Source organism: Pteropus medius, unplaced genomic scaffold, assembly GCF_902729225.1.
Source record: "Pteropus medius unplaced genomic scaffold, Ma_sr-lr_union100, whole genome shotgun sequence".
Lineage (NCBI taxonomy): Eukaryota > Metazoa > Chordata > Mammalia > Chiroptera > Pteropodidae > Pteropus > Pteropus medius.
Window position 1 is genome coordinate 6,715,096 of NW_024344241.1, and position 27,381 is coordinate 6,742,476.

At 42.8% G+C, this 27,381-nt stretch overlaps 1 protein-coding gene across 1 annotated transcript in view; it reads right to left on the reverse strand.

The window, feature by feature from the left end:
* NQO2 (N-ribosyldihydronicotinamide:quinone dehydrogenase 2) overlaps positions 1 to 21,123 on the reverse strand; it is a 29,979-nt gene extending 8,856 nt beyond the window's left edge. The window contains exons 1-4 of the mRNA XM_039869455.1: positions 20,997 to 21,123; positions 15,472 to 15,636; positions 3,032 to 3,162; positions 803 to 916 (exon numbers count right to left, since the gene is read on the reverse strand). Of these exons, the coding sequence (XP_039725389.1) occupies positions 803 to 916; positions 3,032 to 3,162; positions 15,472 to 15,636; positions 20,997 to 21,012 (426 nt within the window). The 5' untranslated portion in view covers positions 21,013 to 21,123. The remainder of the gene's footprint in view (positions 1 to 802; positions 917 to 3,031; positions 3,163 to 15,471; positions 15,637 to 20,996) is intronic.
* Between the last annotated feature and the right edge of the window lie 6,258 nt (positions 21,124 to 27,381).

Here is a 27,381-nt window from a genome sequence, read left to right on the forward strand (position 1 = left end):
TTTAATGATCATTAGTTCCTGATCATTAAATATCCTGATCATTAAGAGGAAAATCTTTTGTTTTCTGCCTATCACTTGTTGCCTCACCTGCTCACTATTCTTGTATTCATTCACAAATTGTCCCAGCGCCGTGGATTCTCTGCAGAAAGAACTGGCCCAGGGCACTGCTCTTGTAAGGGCTCTAACTCACCCAGGCCTCTCCCTCGGCACAGTTAAAGACAGACTTGCAGTCATGGCGGCGACCATAGCCTGGCAGCAAAATAAGCAAGATTGTTTTCTGAGGCTTTTAGAATTTTTAAAAATCACGTATTTTAGTAAGAAATTCATATCTACCATGTATTTGGTATGTAGCAGCTTCTATACAATCCTCACCCTATATGTAGGTGTCATATTATCTTTTCAATGGGAATGGGAAGCACTGAGAGGTGAACTGGTGTGAAGCTAGAGCTCTATTTTGCCTCTCGGAGCCATGGCTGACCACGTATGGCCCACTTCACTCTCCCCTGACACCATCCCTAGGCCTTTTGGCCATGCATGTAGTTAGCTGTGGATGTGTCTGTATCCCTCACTAGACAAAGCTCCATGACTTCAAGACAATGCTTTTCTCATCATGTACAGCACACAGGGCTTTCTTTGCACATAGTTGATGCTCAATTGATATTTATATTTATTTATTTTCCCCTCTTTAATCCCCCCTCCTGCCCTTACACAGTATTTATTTTTTAAAAAACAAACCAGAAATATAACTTAATGAGATGCCCCCTTCCCTCCCCTATAGTGATCCTTATCCCAAAGCACATACCTTGAGAAAACCGGAATCATAGAATCCTGGAATGTCGAAGGCAAACCCCTGGCACAGCACCCTGTCCATCCAGCCCTTTAGGATGGCTGGCACACTAAACCAGTACAGTGGGAACTGGAGACAACACCAAGGACAAAAAATGAGGCAGTTCTCTCAGATTTAGTAGTTTTAGTCTATCTGGTGACTCAGAAGGAATCCCACTCTCCTTCTCTTCCCAGGTGACTGGGCAGGAATGTAACCCACATGGCAGCATGAATAAGGATATTTCATCCCTTTCACTCTGAGGCATGCAATGTGGACATAGGATGGTGGGATGGAGTGAGGCAGAGCTGACAATGGTCCTGGTTGCTGTTACAGGTTGTTCATCATCCCCCAGTGACAGCCCCCTAATGCTGGTCCCTGAGTAGGCAGGGAGGCACTGGGAAGCTCTGCTGGCTCTGTGGCAGCAGTCTCTGTGATGGATCCAATCAACGGGACAAGAGGAAGGGTGTAGAAAAGTGTCTGCCTGGGGGGTGAGTTGCTGGCATCTGGGAGTCGGACTGAGTTAGGTTCTGAGAAGACACAAACTAAAGCCTTATCTTCAGATTCCATACACCAGCAGTAAGACTTACCTAAAGTTCCCTCGGTTCTCATAGGAGCCTTAACACTACATGCAACAATGTCATCAATGAAGAGAGATGGACACAGACACTAATCTGCTACCAAAGGTGAAAGAAGTCCATGTTTTGTGTGCTTTCACTATAAATCTAACTCAGGACTTGGCATTGAAATCCAAGCTCCACAACCTATTGCTGTGTGATATTTGACAAGTTTCTTAACTTCTCTGTCCCTCCTCCTCCTCATCTGCAAATAGGGCTACTACTAGTTGCTAGCTCATAGCATTGTGGTGAGGATTCAGCGACACATCATAGTGCCCAGAACAGAGTAATTGCTCAGTGAATGGTGAGCTATGATAACAATAGTAGTAGTAGTGCTGAATGAAAAAAATAAACTAACGATGCAGACTCTCTATGCAAATTATCAAGAAGAAGGAAGGCAGGAAGAAGAGATGTGAAATGGGGTAGGAAAAAAGAAAATCCACTGTAAAAAGAACAGGTCTTAGCTTGCTTTAGCTACCCAGTTACATGAGTGGTCAGCTGACCCCAAGGAGACAGGAAGAGAAGAGCGAGAGAGCTGAGCATGGTTCTAAGGCCAGTCTTGATATAGCCCCATCATCCTGGTGCCAGGAAGAGGTGGTCTTGTTCTCCTGAACACTCCCAGCTGTCAAGCAGAGCTGGGAAACAGACAACCTGGACCAATCAGATAGATCTTGGAGATTCTGGGTCTAGAGACACCAGTCCTTGGTGTACAGCAAGAGAAGAACAGAGCCAGCATGTGGAGAAAAGAAAATAAGACCCAGAGAAAGAAAGAGCAGACGTGTCCAAGCCTCTGTTTCCACTCTCCCTTGCCATGGTCTGTCCTTGGGTTCCAGAAGACCTAAGTGACGAGGGCCCTTAGAATAAATTCCCCTTTGTTCTAGTTTGACTTGGATTTCAATGACTCCCGAAAAGTACTTGCTTATTTTGCTGCCAGGCTATGGTCATACCCATGACTGCAAGTCTGTCTAGCTGTGCCGGGGAGAGGCCTGGGTGAGTTAGAGCCCTTACAAGCAGTGTCCTGGGCCAGTTCTTTCTGCAGAGAATCCACGGCGCTGGGACAATTTGTGAATGAATACAAGAATAGTGAGCAGGTGAGGCAACAAGTGATAGGCAGAAAACAAAAGATTTTCCTCTTAATGATCAGGATATTTAATGATCAGGAACTGATCATTAAAGATCAGTTCCTGATATTTAATGATCAGGAACTGATCAAAAGATTTTCCTCTTAATGATCAGGAACTGCACTTGATTAAAAATCTCTGATAAACACTGGTGTAGACAAATCTGGTTTTCATGCAGCCTGTGCCTGTCTGGGGGTGGGGATCCAAAGGGAATAAAAGCAACATGATATGTATGATTCAGATGTTTCTTGAACCACTGGGCTAAAGGGAAAATCATTCTTATTTACTTGCAAGTCAGGATTTTGAATGAGTGATACTGGTTACATACATCTCTTTACCCAACTAGACATAAATAAGTGTGCAAATATGCTAAAAACATCAATAACACTTCAAGGAGCATAAAACTCAGTTTTTAGAAAGAGTTTTTACTTAGAATGAATCTAATTATAGTAATTAGAGGAAAAACAAACCTGAAAAATCACTAGATCAGCCTCCTGAACCTTTTTCTGCTCGTCAATTATGTCACTGGTCAAAGACCTCTTCTTGCAGGCTTCATATGCTTCCACTCCATAATTGAAGAACTCAGGATTAGAGAGAGCACCTGGAGAGGAAGAAGCCAAATGTTCTCATTCTTACGGGAGCATCCACGGCCCATCTCGGCCAATCCCAATACTGTTATTGTTATTTGGACACTCCAAAGCAAGACATAGTGAGGTCAGGCTAAGGAAATAAAAAGAGAGGAATCTACGGTCCTACCTTCAAGGGACCCAAAGTCCAGTAGGAGAAGTAGATAAATAACCAATGATTAACATACAAAACAGGATGGGTCAGCTGGCTCAGTCTAATGTTGAGGCCAGATCAGCCTCCACAATCAAGATGTATGTGTTCTAACCCTGGAGTGTGTATTAAATATAGCAGTGGTCCAAAGGGGCAATGATCAGCTCTGTTTTGGTGAGTTAACAAACACATCCTTGGGGATGAGCTTTCTGAACTGGGTTTTGAAGATGGAGCAGGAGTTCACCAGGCAGCCTGGAACACTAGAGGGAAGTGGAAGGGCATTCTGAGCCAAAGACAGGGCAGTGTGCCTGACAAGCTGGCTAGCCCAGAAAACACCACCAGGAGTGCATCTGAGGAACTGGGGTGAAAGGCCAGGAGGGATGCAGGTGATACAGCAGCAGAGATGGGCCAGGTCTTGAGAGCCTTGCTCAGGAGCTAGACCTTTTCCTATACATGGGGAGCCATACAGTTTAAGTAGGATAAATAAATTCATTGATTTGGGTTTGAAAAAGCTCACTATAGTAGCAACGATTCAAGAGCAAATCTGAGTGGGAGGTGAAGTCAGGTGGCAGCAGTGGGTGGGAGGAAGTGTTTCGGGTGTAGAATTTACAACAGCACTATCTACAGCAACTAAAATGAAAGATGTTATTGTGATCTACACCTTTAGTGAGGTTCTTCTCAACCAAAATGATTCATCAGAAGGCATTAATCAGCATTAAAAACAGGTTACCATTTATTGAGCACTTCCTACTTATCAGGTGCTGTGCTCTACACACATTTTCTCTATCTTCATAAGAACTGATGAGATGAGTATAATTCCCAATCTACCAAAGAGGAAACTGAGACTTAAGAGGCTCAGTGACTAGTTAAATGCCATGGAGTCTTAAGTGGCAGGAAAGGTGGGAGGACTGAGGTTCAGGTGTGAATGACTCCACACTCAGGGTCTGAGGAGGAGCAGGCAAACTCCAGGCCACTTGAGAAGAGCCAAAAGGAGAACTGAACTGGTAGTCCTTCGATAGATGCATAATTTTAAGACATTTCAGTGTTCTTTGCTTCTTCTTTTAACCTACCTATATTTCATTTTCATTCAAAATACATATATAGAGTGCCTTCCTTACATAAGGTTCAGTTTTGACAGGAAACTCTGAGAGTAACTGCTGTAGGCAAGAGGTTATGTTCTCACAGGGAGGTTACCAGGTAAGGTTTTGGCCATTCCCAGTCCATAAGACCTCTAGCAGACACTGGGAATGGTTTAATAATCGAATAGACGAGAGACAGATTAGCAAGAGAAAATAATAAAATGTAATACACACATACATATGGGAACCCTGAACACATGAGAATCAGAGACCCCACATGCATGAAAAGTTCAGAGACATATAAGGCATTGTGAGCTAGGGATGAAGGAAGGTGCCTTGGGGGCTTCAAAGGGTCATTGCAAGATGATAGAAAAGTAGTTGTTTAATACATAGAAGTTTGCCCTGTCTTATAGATAGGTAAAAGAGGTTATCTCTAATCTCTTATTTTGGGCAAGTCCCCTAATTCAAGTTCTTTTAGGTAGTTAAGGGAGGGGCAGAAGTTTCTCTTGAGCCCAAAGCTAAAGTTGCCTTTAGCTCAAAACAATCCACATACCATGAAGACACAGCCTGGGGTGACTTGTTCTGAATGCCCACAATGGTAAACAGAGACAATAAAATGTTCATGAGCCAAATATTTTCTAGAAAAAAATTTAAAATAAATATTGAAAGGGAGCAGAGTTTGCCACCCCATATACCTCTTTGGAGATCTTATTTTAGGCTGCTTAATTTTAAGAAACAGCAAACATGGGATAAGCTCTGAGAGCTAAGCAGAAGTTACCCTTTGTAATCAGTGGGTAAAAAAGGGGCACTGTAATAAATCTAACTGAAAGTAACCTCACAGGGTGATCTGATCATTCTTCCTAATTGGGCAGGTCATGCGCAGTCATTCTTGAAACCTATCAACTCCTGTAGTACAAGGTTACCTTTGCCTCAAGCAAGGCCTAACCATTGCTCTCCGTGTTTAGGTTCACAGAAATAATCTTTTCCAGACCCCTGGAAGCCTTAACCACCCTTAAGGGAGCACATAATCTTGTTAACGATCCTGTACCTCACTTTATTCCACCTTGATGTACTCTTCTTTACATTCTCTCCTTATTCCAAATGTATAAAAGAAACTGTCATCCTCCTGAGCATTTGAGATATTACTTCCCCGCAATGTCGTCAAGTTTTGGGTCAAACTCTTGTAAAAATTCTCTACAGGTTTGGACATTTTTACATTGAAAGTAATAGGACACTTATATGTGTAAGGGAAATCTCCCTTTTTAAGAGTGTTTCCCTCATTATACTTGGATGAGAAGGATATCTAAATCTCTGAAAACCTTTATCTATGGAGAAGGCTTGAACTTAAGTCTGTACAATCCTATCCTTGTTTACTGTGCTTTTCCTGGTAACCTCCCATTAAGGACTCCCCACCACCAAAATCAATATGTATCTTTAGCTAAAGGTGGTATTTAGGATAATAGCTTCTGACATTTTGGAGAGTTACTGAGATTTCCTGAATCTTTCTCATGTATATAGGACATCTACATGTTATTGAAGTTTAATTTTGTTTTTCTCCTGATAATTTGTCTCATGTCAATTTGATTAGTAGATCAGCTAGAAGAACCTAGAAGGGTAAGGGAAAAATTTCCCTCCTTGACAATATCAAAAGAAAAGGTATCCAAGTATCACAGGAAAATAAAAATATTTTTACAAATGTGGGTATGGAGAGTCCTTTCTAAGCAAGACAGGAAATCTAGAACCATAAAAGACTGACACATGGCTTGAAATAAAAATTGGAAACAACATAAATAGAAATCAACAGTGAGACTGGTAAGTTGCAATATATACCATGGAATGCTATATCATCTTTAAAAAGACTTCTGAAAGATATGTAAATAAATGAAATGCCATGACAGTGGTCCCGTAGATGAAAAAGGGGCCACACATTAAACCTGACATGCTCAGGGGAGGCCAGCAGGGTGGTCCCTATTGTGCGGGCTGGAAAATTACTGCTTGGCTATCACCCATGGGAACATAGGCTATCACCCATGGGAACATAACATTCTAACATTAAGCTTTTTGCTTCTGTACCCCCACTTGCACAACCGACCTATGGGTTGACAGGTAGTGAATAAGAGAAAAATAGACCTTTGTGTTTAAGACAGAATGAGGAATGGGATTTAGGGCTTAAAAACCCTGTTCTATAGCCTAAATATGACCTGGGTCTGCCGAATTTGGGTCTGCATTTTGGGTTGCTTTAATTGGGGGTCTGGCACTGAAATATTGAATGTTAATGTTTCCTATAACTCACTGATTTCTGGTGGTCTGTGTGTCTTTCGGGGGCTGGCGGTTACAACATTTGGAGGCCCCAGCGAGATCTCAGAGAGTGGCCCTGGGATCTAAGACTGGACCGGCCTCCAAAGTGATTGCTGTCCCTGTTATGGATTCAAAGGGGTGGCCAACCTGAAACGTTCCAGGGCCCTTGAATGCTGTGACGGGTCAGTACAATCGTCAAGGACGCAACTTTTAGGACACGCTCTTTGTTTCTGGTCCCGATGGGAATCTGGAATCTCCGAGGCCTCAGTGTCTGGATAAAAGGTACCTTCCTGTTTCTGTTGACAGGTCAGTGGGGGTCCATGGGGAGAATGGACGCAGTCATATCTCCCGGACCATGGCCAGGCCGCGGGATGCCGCCTCCTGTGCCCTGTTGTTGGGTTCTGTTTATTGTCTCTGGTCATGTCTAGGTTGTAGGTGGCGGACTTCTCTGGGTCCACCTACACCCCAGTAATTGTTCTTGACTGAGTGTCTGATTGTTCTTGTCTGAGTGTCTGTTTTCTGTTTTCTGCGCAAGCAATGGGGGGAAGCCTGAGTTCACAGAAGACACCTTTGGGTTGTCTCCTGCGACATTTCAAAGAAGGGTTTGTAGAAGGAGCTGATTATGGCATAAAATTTTCTCCGGACAGACTAAAAACATTGTGTAAAGTTGTGACTGTCTTTTGATGTAAACTAGTCTCTGGAGGGTTCTTTTGACAGGGGTTTAGTGAGGAATGTTTGGAAGATTGTCACGGGAGACCCAGGACATCCCGATCAGTTTCCCTACATCAATTAATGGTTAAACCTTGTTCAGACATCCCTTCCTTGGCTCTGCTGGTGTGCCCTTTCTCTAGGGGTGCAAGTCTTAGTTGTGAGCCCCCTGAAACATGCAGCAGCTGAATCTCCAAGACGGCCCAGTCCCTCCAATCAGTCCTCCAATCTCTACCAGAGCACAGTGACCTTCCCCCGCCCTATAATCCAGGACAACAGAGGCCAAATAGCACCACCTCACCTCCTCAGACGCGCCTCACCTCCTCCGACATGGGCAGGTAACCCGGGCGGGGCACCAGCCAATACCACCACCCTGGCCATCCTCCCCTTGGGAGAAGCACCACCCCAGGGGCATCACACAGACAGGCCCTTTATGATTTACGACTAGTGACCTGTACAACTGGAAGGCACAGAATCCGCCTTTCTCTGAGAAACCCCAGGCATTAATAGGACTCTTAGAAAGTGTCTTTCAGACTCACTGCCTCACCTGGGACAACTGCCAACAGCTTTTAATTACTCCCTTCACGGAGGAAGAACGCGGAGGCATTCGGACTGAAACACAAAAGATAGCTGCGGGAGGGAGGAGGGTTGAGGAAGCAAGGGAACAGATTGAGGAAGAATTTCCCTCCATCCGCCCAGACTGGGGACACAATTCTCAGTCAGGGAGAACGGCATTAGATCGGTACCACCAGATTCTAATTGGGGGAATTAGGATGGCTGCTCATCAGCCAACTAACCTTTCTAAAGTAACTGAAGTTATACAGGGACCTCAGGAATCCCCTGGAGCATTTCTTGAATGAGGCTTACCAGGTATGCACCCCCATTGATTCTGAGGCCCAGCAGGCAATTAATATAGCCTTTGCTACTCAGGCAGCCCCTGATATCTGGTGTAAATTGCAAAAAATTAGAAGGTTTTTGCAGGGATGAACCTGTCCCAATTTGTTGAGATAGCCCAGAAGGTGTTCAACAACAGGGAGGCACCGGATGACCCCAAACGTATGGCTAAAATCCAAAGCTACTGTCATCAACCCAGCCAATCTGTTGCCAGACCCAGACCCCGAGACCCCCGGGTCATGACTGCATAGATTTCACTGATGCCGTGTGTTCCTCGCGGCCAGACCTCAAAGACTCCCCTCTTCCTGAGGCCGATGAAGTTCTGTTCACGGACGGGAGCAGCTTCATGCAGGAAGGAAGGAGGTATGCTGGGGCAGTGGTTGTAACTCTAACTGGCACCAACTGGTCACAGGCTCTTCTCCATAGGACTTCTGCTCAAAAGGCAGAACTCATCACCCTCACTGAGGCACTAAGATGGGAAAGGATAAGGCAGTCACAATATACACTGACAGCCGATATGCCTTTGCCACTGCACATGTACATGGAGCCATCTACAAGGAAAGAGGGCTTCTGACTTCAGCTGGGAAGGACATCAAGAACAAGGGGAAGATCTTAGGCTTACTTGAAGCCATATGGATGCCTAAGACTCTTGCTATTGTTCTTTGTAAAGGGCATCAAAAAGGGAATAGTCCTGAGGCTGAGGGAAACCAACGAGCCAATGCAGAGACAAGAACAGAGGCCACAAGGCCAGTGGGGCCCCCACCACATCTACTGACTGTTGTCCCTTACCTAGAACTGCCTCCGTCTCTGACCTATACGGTGGAAGAGAACATATATTTTCAAGATAAGGGAGCCACTAGGAACCAACAGGGGTGGTGGACAACCCCAGATGGAAAAATCAGGCTCTCACAGCCCTTGGAAGGACTCTCCTCCACCAACTACACCAGACCACACACCTAGGGCGAACTAAGATGCTCCAAGCTTTAGACCCCTACTTTCACTTGTTAAAAGGGAGAAGAACTGCAGAGGAAATTGCCTCACGATGCCCAGCTTGTGCCCAAATTAATCCAAAGAAGGGGAAGATAGAAGAACCTAGGCATAGGGAAAGAGAAACTTATCTGGGGGACCACTGGGAAGTAGATTTCACTGAGATAACCCCAACTATGGGGGACTACAAATATTTACTTGTTTTTATAGACACATTTTCAGGATGGGTAGAGGCCTTCCCTACCAGGAAAGAGACTGCCTTAGTAGTTACTAAGAAACTACTACAAGAAATTCTCCCTCGATTTGGTCTCCCTGGAACTGTAGGGTCGGATGACAGGCCAGCCTTCGTAGCAAAGGTATCACAACAATTGGCTAGCTACCTAAATTTGCAATGGAAACTCCACTGCACTTACTGGCCCCAAAAGTTCAGGCCAAGAAGAGTGAATGAATCGGACCCTAAAAAAGACATTGGTCAAGTTAGGATTAGAAACTGGTGGGACCTGGGTAGAACTTTTCCTCTTTGCTCTTCTCCAAGCCAGGTGTACTCCATATATTAACAGATTCACCCCATTTGAGATTTTCTTTGGAAAACCCTCACCTTTAGTACCTAGAATAGAAGATGAGAAAAAGGCAGAACTACGTAACCTTGTCTTACTTAAGCCTTTACAGGCCCTTCAAAGTGTACAGAAGGAGATTTGGTCTGGGGTTCGTGCTGCCCACTCAGCTCCAGGGGACAGACTTCCCCATCAGTTTCAGCCTGGGGACTCTGTGTGGATCCGGAAGTTCATTTCCAAGGGACTAGAACCCAAATGGAAAGGAATCTTCACTGTCTACCTGACGACACCCACTGCAGTTAAAGTAGATGGCATCCCATCATGGATTCACTACTCCCACGTGAAGGCAGCACGAGAGTGGACAGCTCAGGAAGACGGACCCTTAAGACTAAGACTCAAGCATACATAAGTCTAACCCTTTGTTTCTTCCTTTTTATCTTTTTAGCCCAGGCATTCAACCAGCCACAACCAAAATCAGAAGGAGTATTAATAACTTTGCTAACGACAATACACAAGGTCTTAAATAAGACCACCCCAGACATAGGACAAGATTGCTGGTTGTGCCTAAACCCAAAAACCCCCTTACGAATTCGGGGTAGGAACTCCCTTAAACTTAACTGAGCTCAGCAGGCTAGAACTTCAAGTCGATTTACTAGCAGAAGTAGTCCTCCAAAATAGAAGAGGTTTAGATTTATTATTCTTAGAACAAGGTGGATTATGTATGGCTCTAGGTGAAATCTGTTGCTTCTATGCTAATAACTCTGGAGTAATTAGAGAGAGCTTATGACTAGTAGAGAGAAATTTAGATGCCAGGGAAAAACAAAGACTAGAATCAGATAACTGGTTTCATAGGATGTTCAACTGGTCCCCATGGCTAACAACCCTTCTATCTGCTATAGCTGGACCTTTAATCCTCCTCCTCTTCTTGTTAACTTTTGGCCCATGTTTCCTTGATTTCTTGTTTGCATATATAAGGAAGAGAATTAATTCTATTAAACTTTTAGTATTACAAAATAGAGGCTATGAGCAAATTCCACATGAAGAATCAAGGATTTGATTTTCTGCTAAGGCCAGTGGGGAATGTGCTGGCTGGAAAGTTACTGCTTGGCTATCGCCCATGGGAACATAGGCTATCACCCATGGGAACATAACATTCTAACAATAAGCTTTCTGCTTCTGTACCCCAACTTGCACAACCTATCTGTGGGTTGACAGGTAGTGAATAAGAGAAAAATAGACCTTTGTGTTTAAGACAGAATGAGGAATGGGATTTAGGGCTTAAAAACCCTGTACCTCTACATTTCGGGGCTGCTTAATTTGGGGTCTGCATACCCCTGGCAGACCCAGCTGGCTGAATAAAGAGCATGTTTCCTATAACTCACTGAATTCTGGTGGTCCGTGTGTCTTTTGGGGGCCGGCAGCTACAACACTATAAACTCAGAGACTGAAATTAACAACATAGGATGATCTGAACATAAAAATTCCTAACTAAAAAGCAGGTCATAGCAGGTAGTCACATTCTGGGCTGTAGCTTTCTTGACAAAGATCAATCTTTACCTTAGGTGAACTTCTCTATTATCTTTTTGTACCTAAAATAAAACACCTTTGAATGTCAGAGCAATCCCTTTTTTCCAGACCCCTCCGGGCACAACCCACTGTACCAGAGCAGGAGACCAGGGAATCCCTTATTTGTTATCTTATCTCCTGCATACCATCTCTCTATGCTATAAATGTTAATTACTAGGTCTCTTGTACCCATCAATGTAAAAGGAGTATGTATCCCTCCATTTTACTTTTTATCCAATCCCAGAGATTCCCTTGCTTTGCGTTCTGCCACCCCCTTAATCGATCACCAATGAATTTTATGTAACCATCCTTATACCTCTTCCTTTGATTCTAATGTATAACTGGAGCATTTTCTTAATCTCTGACTCAGGAAAATGTACAAAACACTATAAGATTGATGTTAACCCTTACGGGTGATTGTCCTCAGATATTTTTCATTCCTTGATCAAGGATTGAACTTAAGGTCATATTTAGAGAATTTCTTAAACTCAGGGAAGATCCTCAAAAGTATTGTTAATGGATTACCTCCAGAGCCCAATGAGAGAGGCAAATAAAATTTCACACTGTCCTCTCCTTCCCAAATCCAGACCAATTGGTTATTAATCCTTTTTCTCCCAGGGATTGCTAGTGCCAGTATCCTAAAGGCATGGTTTGGCTTTCTGCCTGCCTGGGCCTTGTAGGCTGTCAGTTCTTTCTTATGGCTATTAGAGTGACTCTGGAAAGTAATAACCTTTGCACCCTCTTGAGTCCATTGAATTGCTTAATACTGTCATTACTATTTACCAGTGTCCCAGGTGAAACTTCACAACGTATTTTTAAAAATTTAATTATTATAATAAAAAAATAAAACTATGTACCCGAAGGGGAAGAAACGAATTAGGGGTGATGTAATTAGTTGTGTGGGTAGATCAGTCTGATGTCACTTAAGTTACAAACCAATTCTTTGGGAATACTGACAGCAACTGTCCTTATCTTTCAAATCTTAGCAAAACCAAAAATACAGCTTTAGAAGCGGTTCAAAATCCACCTATCTTTACCGTCCCCAATTCGTCCCCAATTCCTAAGACCGAAGGAAAAAAGGGAAACAAAGTTTTTTTAGAAAGCACAAACTGCTACTCTGACTACAAGACTCCCTTATAAGAACAAATACAAATCTTAATTGTCTTCTCCACAAATGTTAACAAGAATAACCTTTACCCATCTGAGCAGATAAAATTTACAACTAGTGAATTTTATATTATCATACCCATCTCGTGTCAGTAATTTAAAAACGAAGGCTAGGAGGTCTCTGTTTGCATCCATCTGTATGTTCATGCGTGTTGTGTGGTATTTTCTATTTCTGGGATGGTATTACTCATTTGTAATAGAGTTCTATTTAATTGGTTTAAGCAAGCACTTATATAAAAATTCTTAAAAATATGATGGAAACTAACCCAATGCTTTTCGGGATCACGCGATCTGGGGAAAAATATTTGACGCTAAATCTGGTTTGAGTTTGCTTTGGTTAAATAGACATGTCTTTAGACGTATTATTAGCATTAAATATAATACTTTCATTCTACTTGGCTTTATTAATTAAGGAAATTCATGTTATCTCTGATTGCTTGGGCCACAGGACTAACTTTGGGAACCCACCTGCATTACAGACTCCTGAAATGAGATGTAACAGTTTAATCTAACTGAACTGTTCTCAAGACTGAGACTGGTTTAACAAGATCTGGAACAATGTATTAATCCAACTTCTAAAATGTAAAACTTCTCAGAAAGTTTCAAAGGCAAGCTTGAAGAGATTCAGGACAGGTCTCCCAAAGATGTGCCACTTTGGCATGTGATTTACTTTGAGTTGAAGGCAACTGAGGCCCTGAGGGCTCATGAGAAACTTTTACCTCTCCCATAAAGAATTTTAATTAGGGGCCTTGCCCTCACTAAAAATAACTTTTTATAACCTTTCTATGGGGCAGGGCAAACTTCTAATTACTAAACATCTGCTCTTCTGATCTTTCTGTGAATGACCTTCCTCCCCTGTGAAACCCCAAGGCTTCACATCCTTAGCTCAGAATGTCATGTTTACCTCATTTTCCCTTTCCAGCTCTGAACCTCTCAGGTATGTGAGATTCTTATATGTACATCTGTAATTAAATTTGGTTATTTTCTCTTGTTGATCTGTCTCATATTTATTTGATAATTAAACAAGCCAGAAGAACCTAGGATAGAGGAAAGTTTATTCTTCCCTCTTAATAATAGAGCTCATTTATATTGAGAGAAATGCAAATTAGAACTGTACCAGGAGACCTTTTTTTTACCTATCAGATATCAAAAAATTAGTAACCCTGTTGGTGACAGTGAGGAAATGAGCACTTGCAAATATTGCTGGTAAGAGTGAGTGTAAACTAGTACAACACTTCTGGAAAGGAATTTGATATTATCTATGAAAATTAAAAATGCAAATTTCCTCACACCAGCAATTGCACTTCTAGATATACTAGCATATGTAGGAAAATACATTTGGCCATGATTAGTCATGGCAGCACTGTTTATAATAGCAAAAGATGAGAAATGACCTAAAACGCCCTTAGTAGGGGGCTACTTAAACTATGACCTCCATACAATGGAATAGTTTGTATCAGTAAAATAGAAAGCGATGTGAAAAACAATGTGTATAATATGCTACCATATTTTTTAAGTGGAGGGAAAATGGAGAATATACTTGTAATTGCTTTATATAGCACACACGATCTCTGGAAGGATGTAGAGGAAACAGGTAACACTGGTTACCTGGGCAGTAAGAGAAACTGGGGGATAAGAAACAAACTTGCACTGTGGAATTCTCGACTTGAGAATTGTACATTATGTGCATTGATTAGCTTTTTTATTCAAAACTTTCTTTTAATTAAAAAAAACACAAAGAAAGCAAGAAAAGAAAACAAATAATCCAAAATAAGCAGAGGACCTGAACAGACATTTTTCTAAAGAAGACATACAAATGGCCAACAAGTACATTAAAAGATGTTCAACATAACTAATCATCAGGGAAATGCAAATCGAAACCACAGTGAGATATCACCTAACACCTGTTAGAATGGCTATTATCAAAAAGACAAGAAACAAGTGCTTGTGAGGATGTGGTGAAAAAGGAAACCTTTACACACTGTTGGTGGGAACATAAATTAGTGGAACTGCTATGGAAAACACTATAGTTTCCTCAAAAAATTAAAAATAGAACTACCATATAATCCAACAATTCCACTTCTGGGTGTTTATCCAAAGGAAAAAAAAAACAAGCCATTAATTTGAAAAGATATAGGCATCTTCATGTTCATTACAGCATTATTCACTATAGCCAAAGCATGGAAACAACCTAAATGTCCATCAGTGGATGAGTGGATAAAGAAATGTAGTGTGTGTGTGTGTGTGTGTGTGTGTGTGTATGTGTATATATATTCAGCCATAAAAGAACAAAACCTTGCCATTTGCAACGACATGGATGGATATGAGGGGTATTATGCTAAATGAAATAAATCACAGAAAAAGATAATACTGTATAGTCTTGCTTATGTAGACAAAAAAAAAAAAAAAAAGAGAACAAACAAAACCCCCAAAACAAAACAAGGAATAATTGAGTTCATAGATATATGAATAATAATTGAGTTCATAGAATTGGTGGTTGACAGAGGAGAGGGTGGGGAATGGGCAACACAGTTGAACAGGGTCAAAAGGTACAAATTTCCAGTTATAAAATGAATGAGTCATGGAGATGTATGTACAGCATGGTGACCATACTAAATAATTCTGTATTTCATATCTTGAAAGTACCTAGGAGAGTATATGTTGAAAGTTCTCATCACGAGGAAAAAAATTTATAAGATTGTGAGGTCATAAATGTTAACTGGACTTATTGTGATCATTATTTTGCAATACATACAAATATTAAATCCTTACGTTATAAACCCGAAACTAATGTTATGTCAATTATACCTTAGTAAAAAAAATGCACACACACAAAGAAGGAAGTTTTAAAAAACACAGTGCTTATGTCTCATGACTCACCAGTGATATCTTTCCTTGTGGCTCTCGGCTCAAAGTCCATGGCATATAGATCAGAAACGGTGACGGTGCAGCCCTGCTTGCTCAGTTCATCCACAGCCACTTTCTTCAAGGATCCATTGAAAGACCTGGGTTCTTGGTGTGCATAGACGATGAGCACTTTCTTACCTAAATCCAGAGAAAAAAATGATTTCTCTTAAAGAGCAATTCTTCTTTGTCAAAATTCAATGAGGGCTAAGATGGAAATAAAATACATAGGAGCATCGTAGCAGTTGAAGCTAAGAAACATCAACCTTTTTAATGAGTGACAGTTTTAAATCCAGTTATAGCACAATAGCTCATTACCTGAGTTTACTAATACACAAACATACAATGGGTCAAATCATGATTCCTCAAAGATAACAGATCTAAGTTCTTTAAAAGCCCAATCTATTTTGGTTATCATCTATGAGAAGTTGCAGTCCTGTTCCCGAACATCAAAATAAAAAAGTACTGTAACTAATCTTTTGTGCTAACCTACATTGGCAGGCGTCCACTACTGACATACAGTTCTGCTTCTTTTCCTCCAACCCCATCAAAATTTCTAACTTAAGTTATGAAAAGTTGGACCCCTAGTCCCACAGGGGCGTCAGGGCCACAAGGAGCCCTGCTTTTGGTGGTGAGGATGACAAGAAGTCTAAGAAAAGTCAGGTCTTATGAGTCCTGGCTGTGTCATTATTACCAATAGCCTCAGAAGCAGTATTTCCCTTGTTCAGAAGATTCTGTGAGATTATGTACTGATTTCTTCTGGGATGCAGCTGTGGTGATTTGCTTACATTTTCCCAGGTAATGTCTAAGACCAAAATGTTTAAACTCTTGATTTAAAATTTTCAATTTAGGCTCTTAAGAAGAAAATACAAAGGTTAGTTTGAAGCAAACAATTTTGTGGCATTCACCTGAGTATAAAGGTTGAATTCCTGAGTTAGATTAATGATTAATATTTTTTATTTTACCTTCTCAGACTTTTTGTTATAAATGAACTCTACTTGGGGGCTTAATAGAAAAATGGATACAAATGAAATACCTACACCAATGGTTCTTAACTAGGGGCAATGTTGCCTCCCAGAAGATATTTCACAGTATCTAAAGACATTTTTGGTTGTCATGACTGGGAAGGGGAACACTACTGGCATCTGGTAGATAGAGCCCCGAGGATACTGTTAAACATCCTACAATGCACAGGACAGTCCTATGACAGAGAATTATCTGGCCCAAAATATCAATAGTGCTAAGGTAGAGAAACCCAAATGTACAATATAATGTGTAAAATAAGGTGGATTTTTATGTTCTGAAATGAAAGGATTTTCATGTTATATTGTTGAGAGAAAAAAAGATGTTGCAGAATGGGGTGTGTGTGTCATGAGCAGAGGCAAGTAAAGATGGAGTCATGCTAAATTTTTAACCATGGATACTCCTGGGGCTCAATCACTCAACAATTATATATTGAGTTATCGACTATGTCCTGGGGATCATTCCAGAGACCAAATAAGCATGGCCCTTACTTTCGAGGAACGGATATTTTTGGTAGGGTGAAACAGACAATAAACAAGTAAGAAACTATGAAGCAAGGTAATTCCAGGTAGCGATCCACATTATAAACAAAGTAAGTTTTCTATACTTCAGTGCTGTTTGGATTTTTTATAACAACATATTCAATTTCTAATTAAAAATTTAATTAAAAAAAAAGTTTAACTCCTCCGTAGTTAATAGTCACCTGCCATGTTCTAGGAAAATGAATTTTTTTTCCTGAATTCTGTCAAGAGGAAGGTCTGCTGTTAATCCTGCACACAGAAGATCTCAGTGTGGTTACCCAGGCTTCAGATGTGGTCACTCTCTTCACTGACCTCAACGATCTATAAGAGAAAAACAAACACTTGAGGGTGGTGGGGAGACAAGGTGGTGAGGGCGATGTACTGACTCAAGGCCTCACCACCACTTCGTTAAGGACGTGCAAAAGTCTCAGAAAGAAAGGCTTTTCAAGAGAGACAAAGAGCCCTCTGGAGACTTAGGCCTCACAAGACAAATTACAGGGTGTCAAAACCAATACCTTTTTTTCCTTTTTTTTTTTTTTTTTTGAGAGGACTCAGAACCTTCTGTGAGGGGAGCCACAGGGAAAAGGTTTTTGAAAATGAGACATCTGATAGGAAGCAGGAGTCATGCCTCTCTGTCCTCCCTGTCCCTCCCGTGTTTTCCCTCCACATAATCAATGTAGCTGAACAGACGGAGGGCAAGGTATTAGTAGAAATTCATAGTTATCATGTCTACAATAGTCTACGAAGTACCAGAATGGCTGAGAAGAGCAAGAGGACAGTACATACAATGGCTGGCACATAATAAGGCTCTGGAAAAACGTTAGTTAGTTCTCCCTCAATGGCCTCACAGGCATGAGGGAGGTTGAATCTTCACTAACTGGCTTCATTCTGGGGGACGACAAGTGCCTCCAACAAATCTGCTCCCTCTGCCAGACAAAACAGCTCAGAGCCCGTGACTCAGATGATGACCAAATGACAATTTTAATATAAGTGCTTCTTTACAGGATAACAACAACAAAATAAAGAGACAGAAAATGAGATTATCCCCAGCTACAATGAAAATCTGGAGTAGAGCCCAAATTAGCACCTTCCAGGGTACTCCATACCTTTAGTGTCCAGAGCTAAAGGGCCGAGATATGAAGAATATTGCTAAGAAGTGAAGGTGCAGGGGAATGGAATCTACCCCAGGCTGGGTGTCCTAGGGACAGAAAAGAAAAGAAGCTTAAATAATTGTGGCTGTAGCTGAGCTGGGAGAAGGCAGGGCACTTGAGGTGGAGAGGGAGCAAACAGCTCTGATCAGTCAGAGGATAGGAACTCCATCCAACTGCTCTCATATCTCAAAGGTGATTTCAAGTCCTTTCCCATTCCCTTAAATTGACTATTGATTAAACAGGAACCCACTTCTTTGGCTACCCAATATCCCCTCTCTTGTTCTTTAACAGTCCCTGAATTTATTCAGGTGTCAATGTTCCCAACTAAAGACTACAGTGCAGTTAGAGGTCCAATGACGTATAAGCAGAAGCCACCGGGTGGGACTCCTAGGAAATATCCTTAAAGGGTCTGATTCATAGGGGTTTGGGGTCGGGGAGGCAGGAGGGGGAGGAGAGGGGAGAAAGAAAGAGTACCATTTTGACCTTTGACACTGGTTGGTGGAATGATAGCTAGGGTTCAGTGAATCATCTTGTTATCCTGGGGGCAAGGCTATGGTAGAGCAAAAATATGAAAGAAATCTGGATTCCTGATGCTTTCTTGGAGCTGCGAGATGGTTCTGGATTGCCAGAGGCCTCACAGTATCCCTGGCCTAATTTTTCCTTGCCCTATAGCTTAACAATAGATTGTCTCTGGTGGTTTGATCCAGAGCTTGGAAAGTCCCCTGCCATAGAAAGCTGCTCTGAAACTTACGGCTAATGCCCTTATGCTTACTGATCACAATCCTTCTGGTCTAGCATTCTTTCTAGACTACTCACATCTTTGTTCCTGGGTTGCTAATGCCACCAGACAACCACATTGCCAGAAGAACAGCTCTGTGAAACACAATAGACCCCCTGGAACCATCATGTAGCCCCTGGAATAACGCCCAGATCTTCCTTTAAATACCCTAAGCCAAACTGAGAAGGTAAGGCAGTTTTTGAAGGTGTTAACCTGCTGCCTTCTCAGATCACTGGTGCTCTGACAATAAACGCTTATTCTAAATATCCCAACTCCTGTGACGGTCTATTGGCTGAGCGACGCAGGCAGCACGAGTCCCAGTCTCGGTTGCTCTCCGGTTTCAAGATCAAACTCTAAACTGTGTTTAAGCTGTTGGAGTTGACTCTCTACTATTAGCAGTGAGTGGCACACAATTCTTAACCAATCTAGGCATTCAGTCAGCTGGGTCCCCAGCTTGTAGGAAGACTCAGCCTCTGGCCAGGTGTTGCACTAAGTGCTGCAGCTATAGTCGTGAACAGGACAGACGAGAATGGAACTTTATACTGGAGGGGGAAAGGCAGACAAAACAAGCAGGCAAACAAAGCAACCACAGAATTCTAGATAAAGTACTAATAACAATGTTAATAGTGATAAGAAAATAAAGTACTTTCTCAGATAAAACAGCAGGGATGTGTTTGCCATTTTAGTATAGAATGGTCCATAAGGTATCTCTGAGCAGGGATAGATGACGCGACATGCACCCAGGCATGCAAAGAGCTGGGAGAACAGCATGTATAAGGCAGGAGGTGGGAACTGGCCTGGAGTGTTCAAGAAAACCTGTTTGACTGACCTATAATTAAAAAAAAAGAGTTGAGTGGTGGATGGTGGGCCGTCAGAGGTGGGTGAAGTAGGACTAGGACAAAGATTTTATTCGAAGCGTAACAGGACAGCCATTGGAGCATCTTAAACTCCATGTGTTTTGTCTCTATTGTTTTGCTTGTCCCAGTTTGCATATTTACACTGCATGCCTGAACAGTGAGGGATTTGAGTTTGTGACTCTGCACCATGTACAATTCTCCTAGTTGTACAGAATAAGAAACTGAGGTTCAAGAAGTAAGCTATTTGTCCAAAATAAAAGATTCAAACTAGGCTTTTTTCACTTGTTGTCCAGTGCTCTTCACTTCCCCATCATTCACCTTCCTTAGCACCCCACTTCACAGCAGTAATCTTTTCTCCCTTGTTAGAAATTATGCACTTACCCAGGTTAATAGGAAAAAGAACCATGTGGGCTCTGAAACTTTTGATGTACACTATTTTACCTTAATTACCATCCAGAAGCTATTTTATGTTTTCACTTTGCCTCTTTTCCAAAGAAATGGACAGGCTCTGTGCCTGTCATTCTAACAACTAGATAACGTTTCACTCTGTAGCTACACCACTGTCTGTAAACCCATTTGTGACTGTTTCTCTATTCCTGGCACTTAAATTATTTCCATTTTTTTTTCCCAGAACAGTCAATAGCACTGCTAGAAGCATTTAATACACATTTTCCTTTTCATGTAGGTTTTGGCTGATATTTTCAGAGAGATTAAAGGTTAAAGAAACTAATTTTTTAAGCTTCTGTTATAGACTACCACAATATGCCTGACAAAGGCCCAGCGTGTGGTGAGCGACCTTTATGTCCCTTTACAAACTAATCTTGGGCTGCCCTGTTTCCTTATTTGTAAATTTCCTAGTTTTCTCGTGAGTAAATTTCCTGATTTGTTTCATTTGTAACACGGTTGAGGGCAGATTAAATGGGACAATTCTGTTAAACACTTATACCCGGGCCTAGCATGAGGTAGGGTTTAGGAAGCGGTAAATACAATCTTAATTTCAAAATGGTCAAATGGCCCACGGTAGAAGAACCACGGGGATCACGTGCTTCCATTCTGGCTGGCAAGTGAAAACTGGCAGAGACCTCTTCCGCCCTGCAGCCCCCGCGAGAGAGAAGCACTGCGGGAACTGTGCCTCCCAAGTCCTGGGCATCCGGCAAGTGGAGACACTCACCCGCTGCCAGGGACATCCCAGGAAAGGCGCGGCAGGACGCGGACCTGCGCCTCGGGAAAGGAAACTCTGGACGTCTGCGCCAGGTTCCGGCTGCAGGGGACCGCGCACTCGTAGCACCACGCAGGCGCCACGCTACAGCTGCCGGCGCCGCATGGGCCACAGGGATGCCAGGGATGTGAGGTGAGTTGCCCAGGGCACTGGCCCCTGGGCCGCTTGGCCGCAAGGCACGGAGCTCCTCCCCCGGCTGCCCCTGTGACTCCGCCCCCAACCCCCTCCAAGGCGACACTCCGCTCCTTCCTCAGACACGCCCTCTGGCCCCGCTCCTGGCCCCGCCCCCGCCCTGTGCTCCTCCGGCCCAGTCTCACTCACTGGGCCCCAACCGGGTCCCGCCTTGGTCCTTCCTACCCCACCCACGTGTGGAGAGCTGGGCTCAAGGAGCGTTTCCGCCTGCTGAGTGCAGCGAGGCGGAGACCGTGGGATGCGGACTCCAGAGATCGAGCCTCGGCGGGTGGGTGGGTCGTGGAGGGGCGGTACCTGTCGAGCGTGGCCCGGGGCGCAGACGCGAGGGAGGAACGCCTCGGGAGTGGAGGGCTATCCGGCGGCCTCGGAACCGTCCGCCTCGCGGCGGTGCTCGTCGAAGCACCCTCCCCCAGCCCACCCCGCCCCGCCCCACACCACAGCTCCCGCACCTTCCCTCATTCCCCCCGCCCCTCTCCCGGCACCCAGGCGGGAGCGATGCTGGGGTGGGCCTTGGGTTCCACCGCTACGCCGCACTGGCTAGCCCGTTGGTGGCCGGGCCCGGCTTTCAGGGACTCCGAGCCTCGTTATCTTTCAGTCCAGTTCACCTCCCATCGCCGACGCAAGCCCTGGTCTGTCTCCTCTCCTTTCGGGGAACCCCGTACCCTGCGCTCCGTGACTCATCCCCGTGCGCTGCCCTCTGACTCCTCCTGTCGCTTGCTCTGGTGTTCTGGAACCGCTGCTCCATCTCCCCTCCGCCTTACCCCCGCCTCGGTTCCCAGCAGCCTTCCCAGCCGAGGTCGCATGTTCTGATCCCTCCAGCTCTGGCTGGGGAGACTTGGGTGGGGTGGGGACCCTCCGAAGCCACCAAGTAACACAAGCCTCTACCCTCCTTTCCGCCCCTATTTCTCCACAGCCTGGTAATTGTAGGCTCTTGTGTGCAGGAGTTTAGCATCTGATTTGATTCTTCCCCATCCATCACTTGGCTATCATCCCTCAGCACCTCTGCAGCCTTTAGTGTCCTCAGATATCCTACACTTATTAATTCTAAGGATCCTCACTGCCCATCAACCATGGACACCCACCCACTCTTGCCCCACATGGGCTAATCACCCCAAACTGCTCAACTGCTCAGCTCCTTTTTTAAAAAGTTAAATTTGTTGGGGTGACATTGGTTAACAACGTTACATAAATTTTTACATTTCAAGTGTACAATTTTATAAATATGTAATCTGTATATTGCATTGTGTTTTCACCAACGAAAGTCTAGTCTCCTATCAGTATATATTTGACCCCCTTGACTCTCTTCAACCTCCCCCTCTGGTAATCATAACTGTTGTCTCTGTCTATGAGTTTGTTTCTTTTGTTTGTTCGTTTGTTGCTTTCTGTTTTATTTCCCACATGTGATTAAAATCATATGGTTCTTGTCCTTTTCCTTATGACTTATTTTGCTTAGCGTGATATTCTCAAAATCTATCCATGTTGTTGTAAATGGCAGTAATTCATCCTTTCTTATATGGCTGAGTAGTATTCCATTGTATATATATACCACAGCTTCTTTAGCCCATCATCCACAGAGGGACACTTAGGTTGTTTCCAGGTCTTGGCTATTGTAATTAATACTGCAATGAACATAGGAGTACGTATATCTTTATGAATAAATGTTTTTAAAATTTTCAGGTAAATACCAGAAGAGGGCTTGCTGGCTCATGTGGGAGCTCTAGTCTTAATTTTTTGAGGAACCTTCATAATGACTGTACCAGTTACATTCCCACCAGCAGTTCTTTTTTTTTCTCTATGAAGGGTTCTTTTTTCTCTATGTCCTCTGCAACACTTGTTATTTCCTGTCTTATTGATAATAGCCATTAACAGGTGTAAGGTGGCAACTCCTTGTGGTTTTGATTTGCATTTCCCTAATAGCTAGTGAAGTTGACTATCTTTTCATATGTCTGTTGGCTGTTTGTATGTCTTCTTGGGAAAAGTGTCTGTTCCGGTCCTCTGCTCATTTTTAAATTGGACTGTTAGTTTTTTGTTGTAGTGTGAGTTCTTTATGTATTTTGGAGGTATCGTTTGCAAATATCTTCCTCCATTCAGTTCGTTGCCTTTTTCTTTTGTTGATTTTTTTTTCTGTGCAGAAGCTTTTTAGCTTGATGTAGTCTCATTCATTTATTTTTGCTTTTACTTCTTTTGTTTTTGAGGTCAAGTTCACAAAAACCTTTCTGAGACCAAGGTCCATAAGTTTAGTACCTATGTTTTCTTGTGTGTATTTTATTGTTTCAGGTCTAATATTTAAGTTTTTAAATCATTTTGAGTTAATTTTTACACATGGTGTCAGATATCAAGCTAGTTTCATTCTTTTGCGTGTAGCTTTTCAATTTTCCCAACACCATTCATAGCGGAGGCTTTCCTTTCTCCATTGTATGTTTTTAGCTCCTTTGTCTAAAATTAGCTGCCCATATACATTTCCAGACTCTCAATTTTGTTCCATTGGTCTGCGTGTCTATTTTTTTTTTTGCCATACCATAGTGTTTTGACTATTGTATCAGCTCCTTCTTTAAAACTCTTGTTTGTTATTAATGACTCTCCTAATTCTTTTCTGGCATTTCTGGCTTCTCTTTGTCTTTTTCTCCATTCACCCTATGTATTGGCATTCCTGGGAGTCCCATGCTCTCTCTGGCAAACTTCCCAAACTCCTGACTTCAGCTACATGTATTTGCTGATGACCCCCACAATAACATTGGTGCCCAGACCTGAGCCTTCCATGGAACTGCACCCTTACCATATCAAAAATGAAATTCACTTTTTCCTCCAAATTCAAATTTGCCTTCCTGTTTCCCCAGTCTTGCTTAGTGTCAGCCATTCATCCAGTGGTCCAAGTCAGTAATCTGAGAGTTATGCTAGATTCCTCCTTCCTTACCTACCCATCCAACAATCCTCTGGTCCTGTCCTGCATTCTTCTTAAGCAACTCTTCCTTCCATGCCCTCCAGCCGCACTGCCACTGCTCTGGTTCATCATGTGGTGTCTTTCATTAGAAGTACTACAGCATTGGTACTTCTGTTTTGTTCTCATCCCATTTGTCTGCAATCCTGCAGAGCAGTCTTCCAATACATAACTCTGTTTATGTGCCCACATAGCTAAGAATTCTTCAGAGACCCTCTGTAGCCTAAAGTGAAAGTTCATTGGCATCATATATAAGGCCCTTCATAGATGTCCAGTTGTTAATACAATAGACCCAATGAAAGTTCCAGAATTGAAAATCTACCTCCATAAGTGGAAAGCAAGGAAAGACAGAAGAAGGAGGATTGAGAACTCCAGTCTGGTAATTTATAGAGTTTATTGATGGAAACTTACATATGAAGTACATCTTAGGTGGTTACAAGATGAAGTGGATCCCCTGCTGCTTGTCAGGAGCCCAAGAATTATATAGGGTAAAGGAGGAGGGAGATAGTCACAGGTACTATCCACACCTGATTAAATTACTTTACAGGCTTGACCAGGTCAGGATAACAGCCTGTCCCAGGAGCCAGTATATAGTGGGAGGCAGGGAAGGTGCGATGGTTGATGTCAGAACAAACAATAATTATAATTAGACAGTCTTGAAGGGTGGTTTGCGGGAAGCAGTCTCCCTTCAGGCTCAGGTCCAGCTCACAGGTCCGGCAGCACTTGCCTCATGGAACAATTTCTCTTTCACACCCAGCTAAACCACCTCATGTCAGATGATATAGAAATAGCAAGTTATTTGTTTCCTCAAACATGCATACTTTTGCAAGTTTCCCTGTCTCTAAGTTTGGAATACCCTCCTCCTGGGTCTCCTGCTTAGCTCATTTTCATTCTTTAGATCTCAGCTCGTGTTATGGATTCTATGACACCTTTCTTGATTCCCCAGCCAAATTTCTTTTTGCTGCTTTTATTTTTCTTGCCCCATATACTTTGTGTCATTATAGCACACATTACATTATATCTGCATATCTGTGTAAGGAAAAACCTCAGTTTTTTCTGAGGTTTTCCTGATGGATAAGGCTGAAAATTCCAAATTTCTAATCATGGCTCAGTCGGTCTGGTGACCAGCACCCATCTAGGAGCCCACCCAGAGTCACCTCATTCAAACAAAAGTAAACGCTATCACCCAGAAAATTACAAGTGTTTCAGGAGCCCTGTGTCAGGAGCAGGGGACAGAGACCAACATATATTTTTTCCTATTATCTCACAATTTCTATCTGGCATCTTGGGACTATGTCTTCTATCATCATATCGCCAGACCTTAGTGAAATGTCTGCCTTTATAGTAGGTGCTCAATAAAAGTTTGTGAATGAATGAAATAATCATACCACCAGTTCGTGTGTCACTGTTATTTCATGAATGCTAAGTAGTCCATATAATAAAGTTATTAAAGCTGATGAGAAAGCATGAATTTATCCAATAATCAGATTGTAAATGAACTAAAAGACTTTGCCCATTATATTGCTTAGATAACTCATGGGATAAGAAATTCCCACAGCCCTTATGAAGATCTTACATTGGTTTTGAAAATGGTGATGGCCTTGTGAAAGAGAGAGAAAGTATGTGTGTTACAGGTTGGGCTTAGGGTTGGGGACAGGAAGGCAGCAGTAGTGACCAAATGATAGAGCACCTCCCTCAGCCCTTGCTGCTTTGTCCTTGGGGCTCAGTGAACAGTTATCTTCCTGGTAAGGGACTGAAGTTCAGTACTTCAGGGTGGATGGGCATCTAGAAAGTGCTAGAACTGCTGCTTTTGGTTTAAGAAAATGAAATATTCTGACCACTCTTCCCCAAGCAGGAATAATGAAAATGCATATCTCGTGTCCCTTTTTGCTTTCATTCTGTGATACCCAAACCTGCATTTCCAGATTAAATCTCTTGCCCTTTCTGCAAAATCCAGTGTGCTTTCAAGAGTACTAAACTTGGCCAAGAAGTCAGCCTTCTGAGTCTCTGAGGTCACTACTCTTTAATGCAAGTACAAGTGTCAGACCCTGTCTCCCAGAGCACCCCCAGTACCCGGGCAGCAGGGTCTGGAGGGGCTTGTTACACTGTGGCACGAGCCACAGACTGGCTGAAATTTGCCTCATAACTGTTGAGCCCTGCTTTCAACGGTTTTTGTTTGTTCATGTGCTTTTTCAGTTTTTAGAGCTTCGTTGTCACAGGGCCCTGGTCAGGACTGCTCTGGTGAAGCATACTAAGTCTCTCTAACTTGGCATTCGAGTGAGCAGTTTCCCTGAGCTTCTCATGTAAATTCATCTAGTTCCCTTCAGCAACGACCTGGGACCTCAGGGTAAGGCTGCCCTGAGTCAGCTGCACCCCATCAGTTATTTATTTGTCATTTAGCTATATCTTAAAATCTTATACTATATTTATCTCTTTTATTATATTTATTTTATTTATGTATATTTATTTTTAGCTATTATTTATTATTTAGCTATTTTATTTTTATTTATTATTAATTATTTCTTAAAATCTTAAAATCAAGAATATTAAAAAATCACCATAGTAATAAGATTCTCTTAATTTAACTGCATTATTTCCTCTACAAAGGCTGGTCTGTTATCTGAGCCAATGGTAAGTGGTAGGCCAAATCGTGGACCAATTTCTGGAAGGAGCAATCTGGCTACTTCTCGGGCCTTCTCAGTCCAGGTGGGGTAAGCCTCTCTACCCAACTGGAATAGATGCATACAAAGAGCAAGAGATACTTGAGGCCTTGTGATGGAGACATTTCAGTGAAGTCTACTTTGAGTTTCTCAAAGGGGGTGCCACCAACACTTTGGACCCCTGCTGGGGCACATGGTTCTTGCCTAGGGTTGTTGTGGGCACAGACTCTGCACCGTTCACATACCGCTCGGGAGATGCTAGAGAGCCAGGGGACATAGAAGTACCAGCCTAGAGTGGTTTCTAGGAAAGTGCGACCAAGGTGAGTCCTTTGGTGAAACTGCTTAACAGAAGCTGGAGCTAGGGTCCCAGGGACTATAATTCGCCTGTCCTTGAACTTCCACCATCCACCAGGAAGGAGGTTCCCCTTTTTAGTCTTAAACCAATGAGGTGGCTGGGTTCAGGGTCCACATTACTTAGAGGTAGATATGCAAATTTTCAAGCATTTCTTGGTATCTGACCATCTGGTCATTGGTTAGCCAATATTGT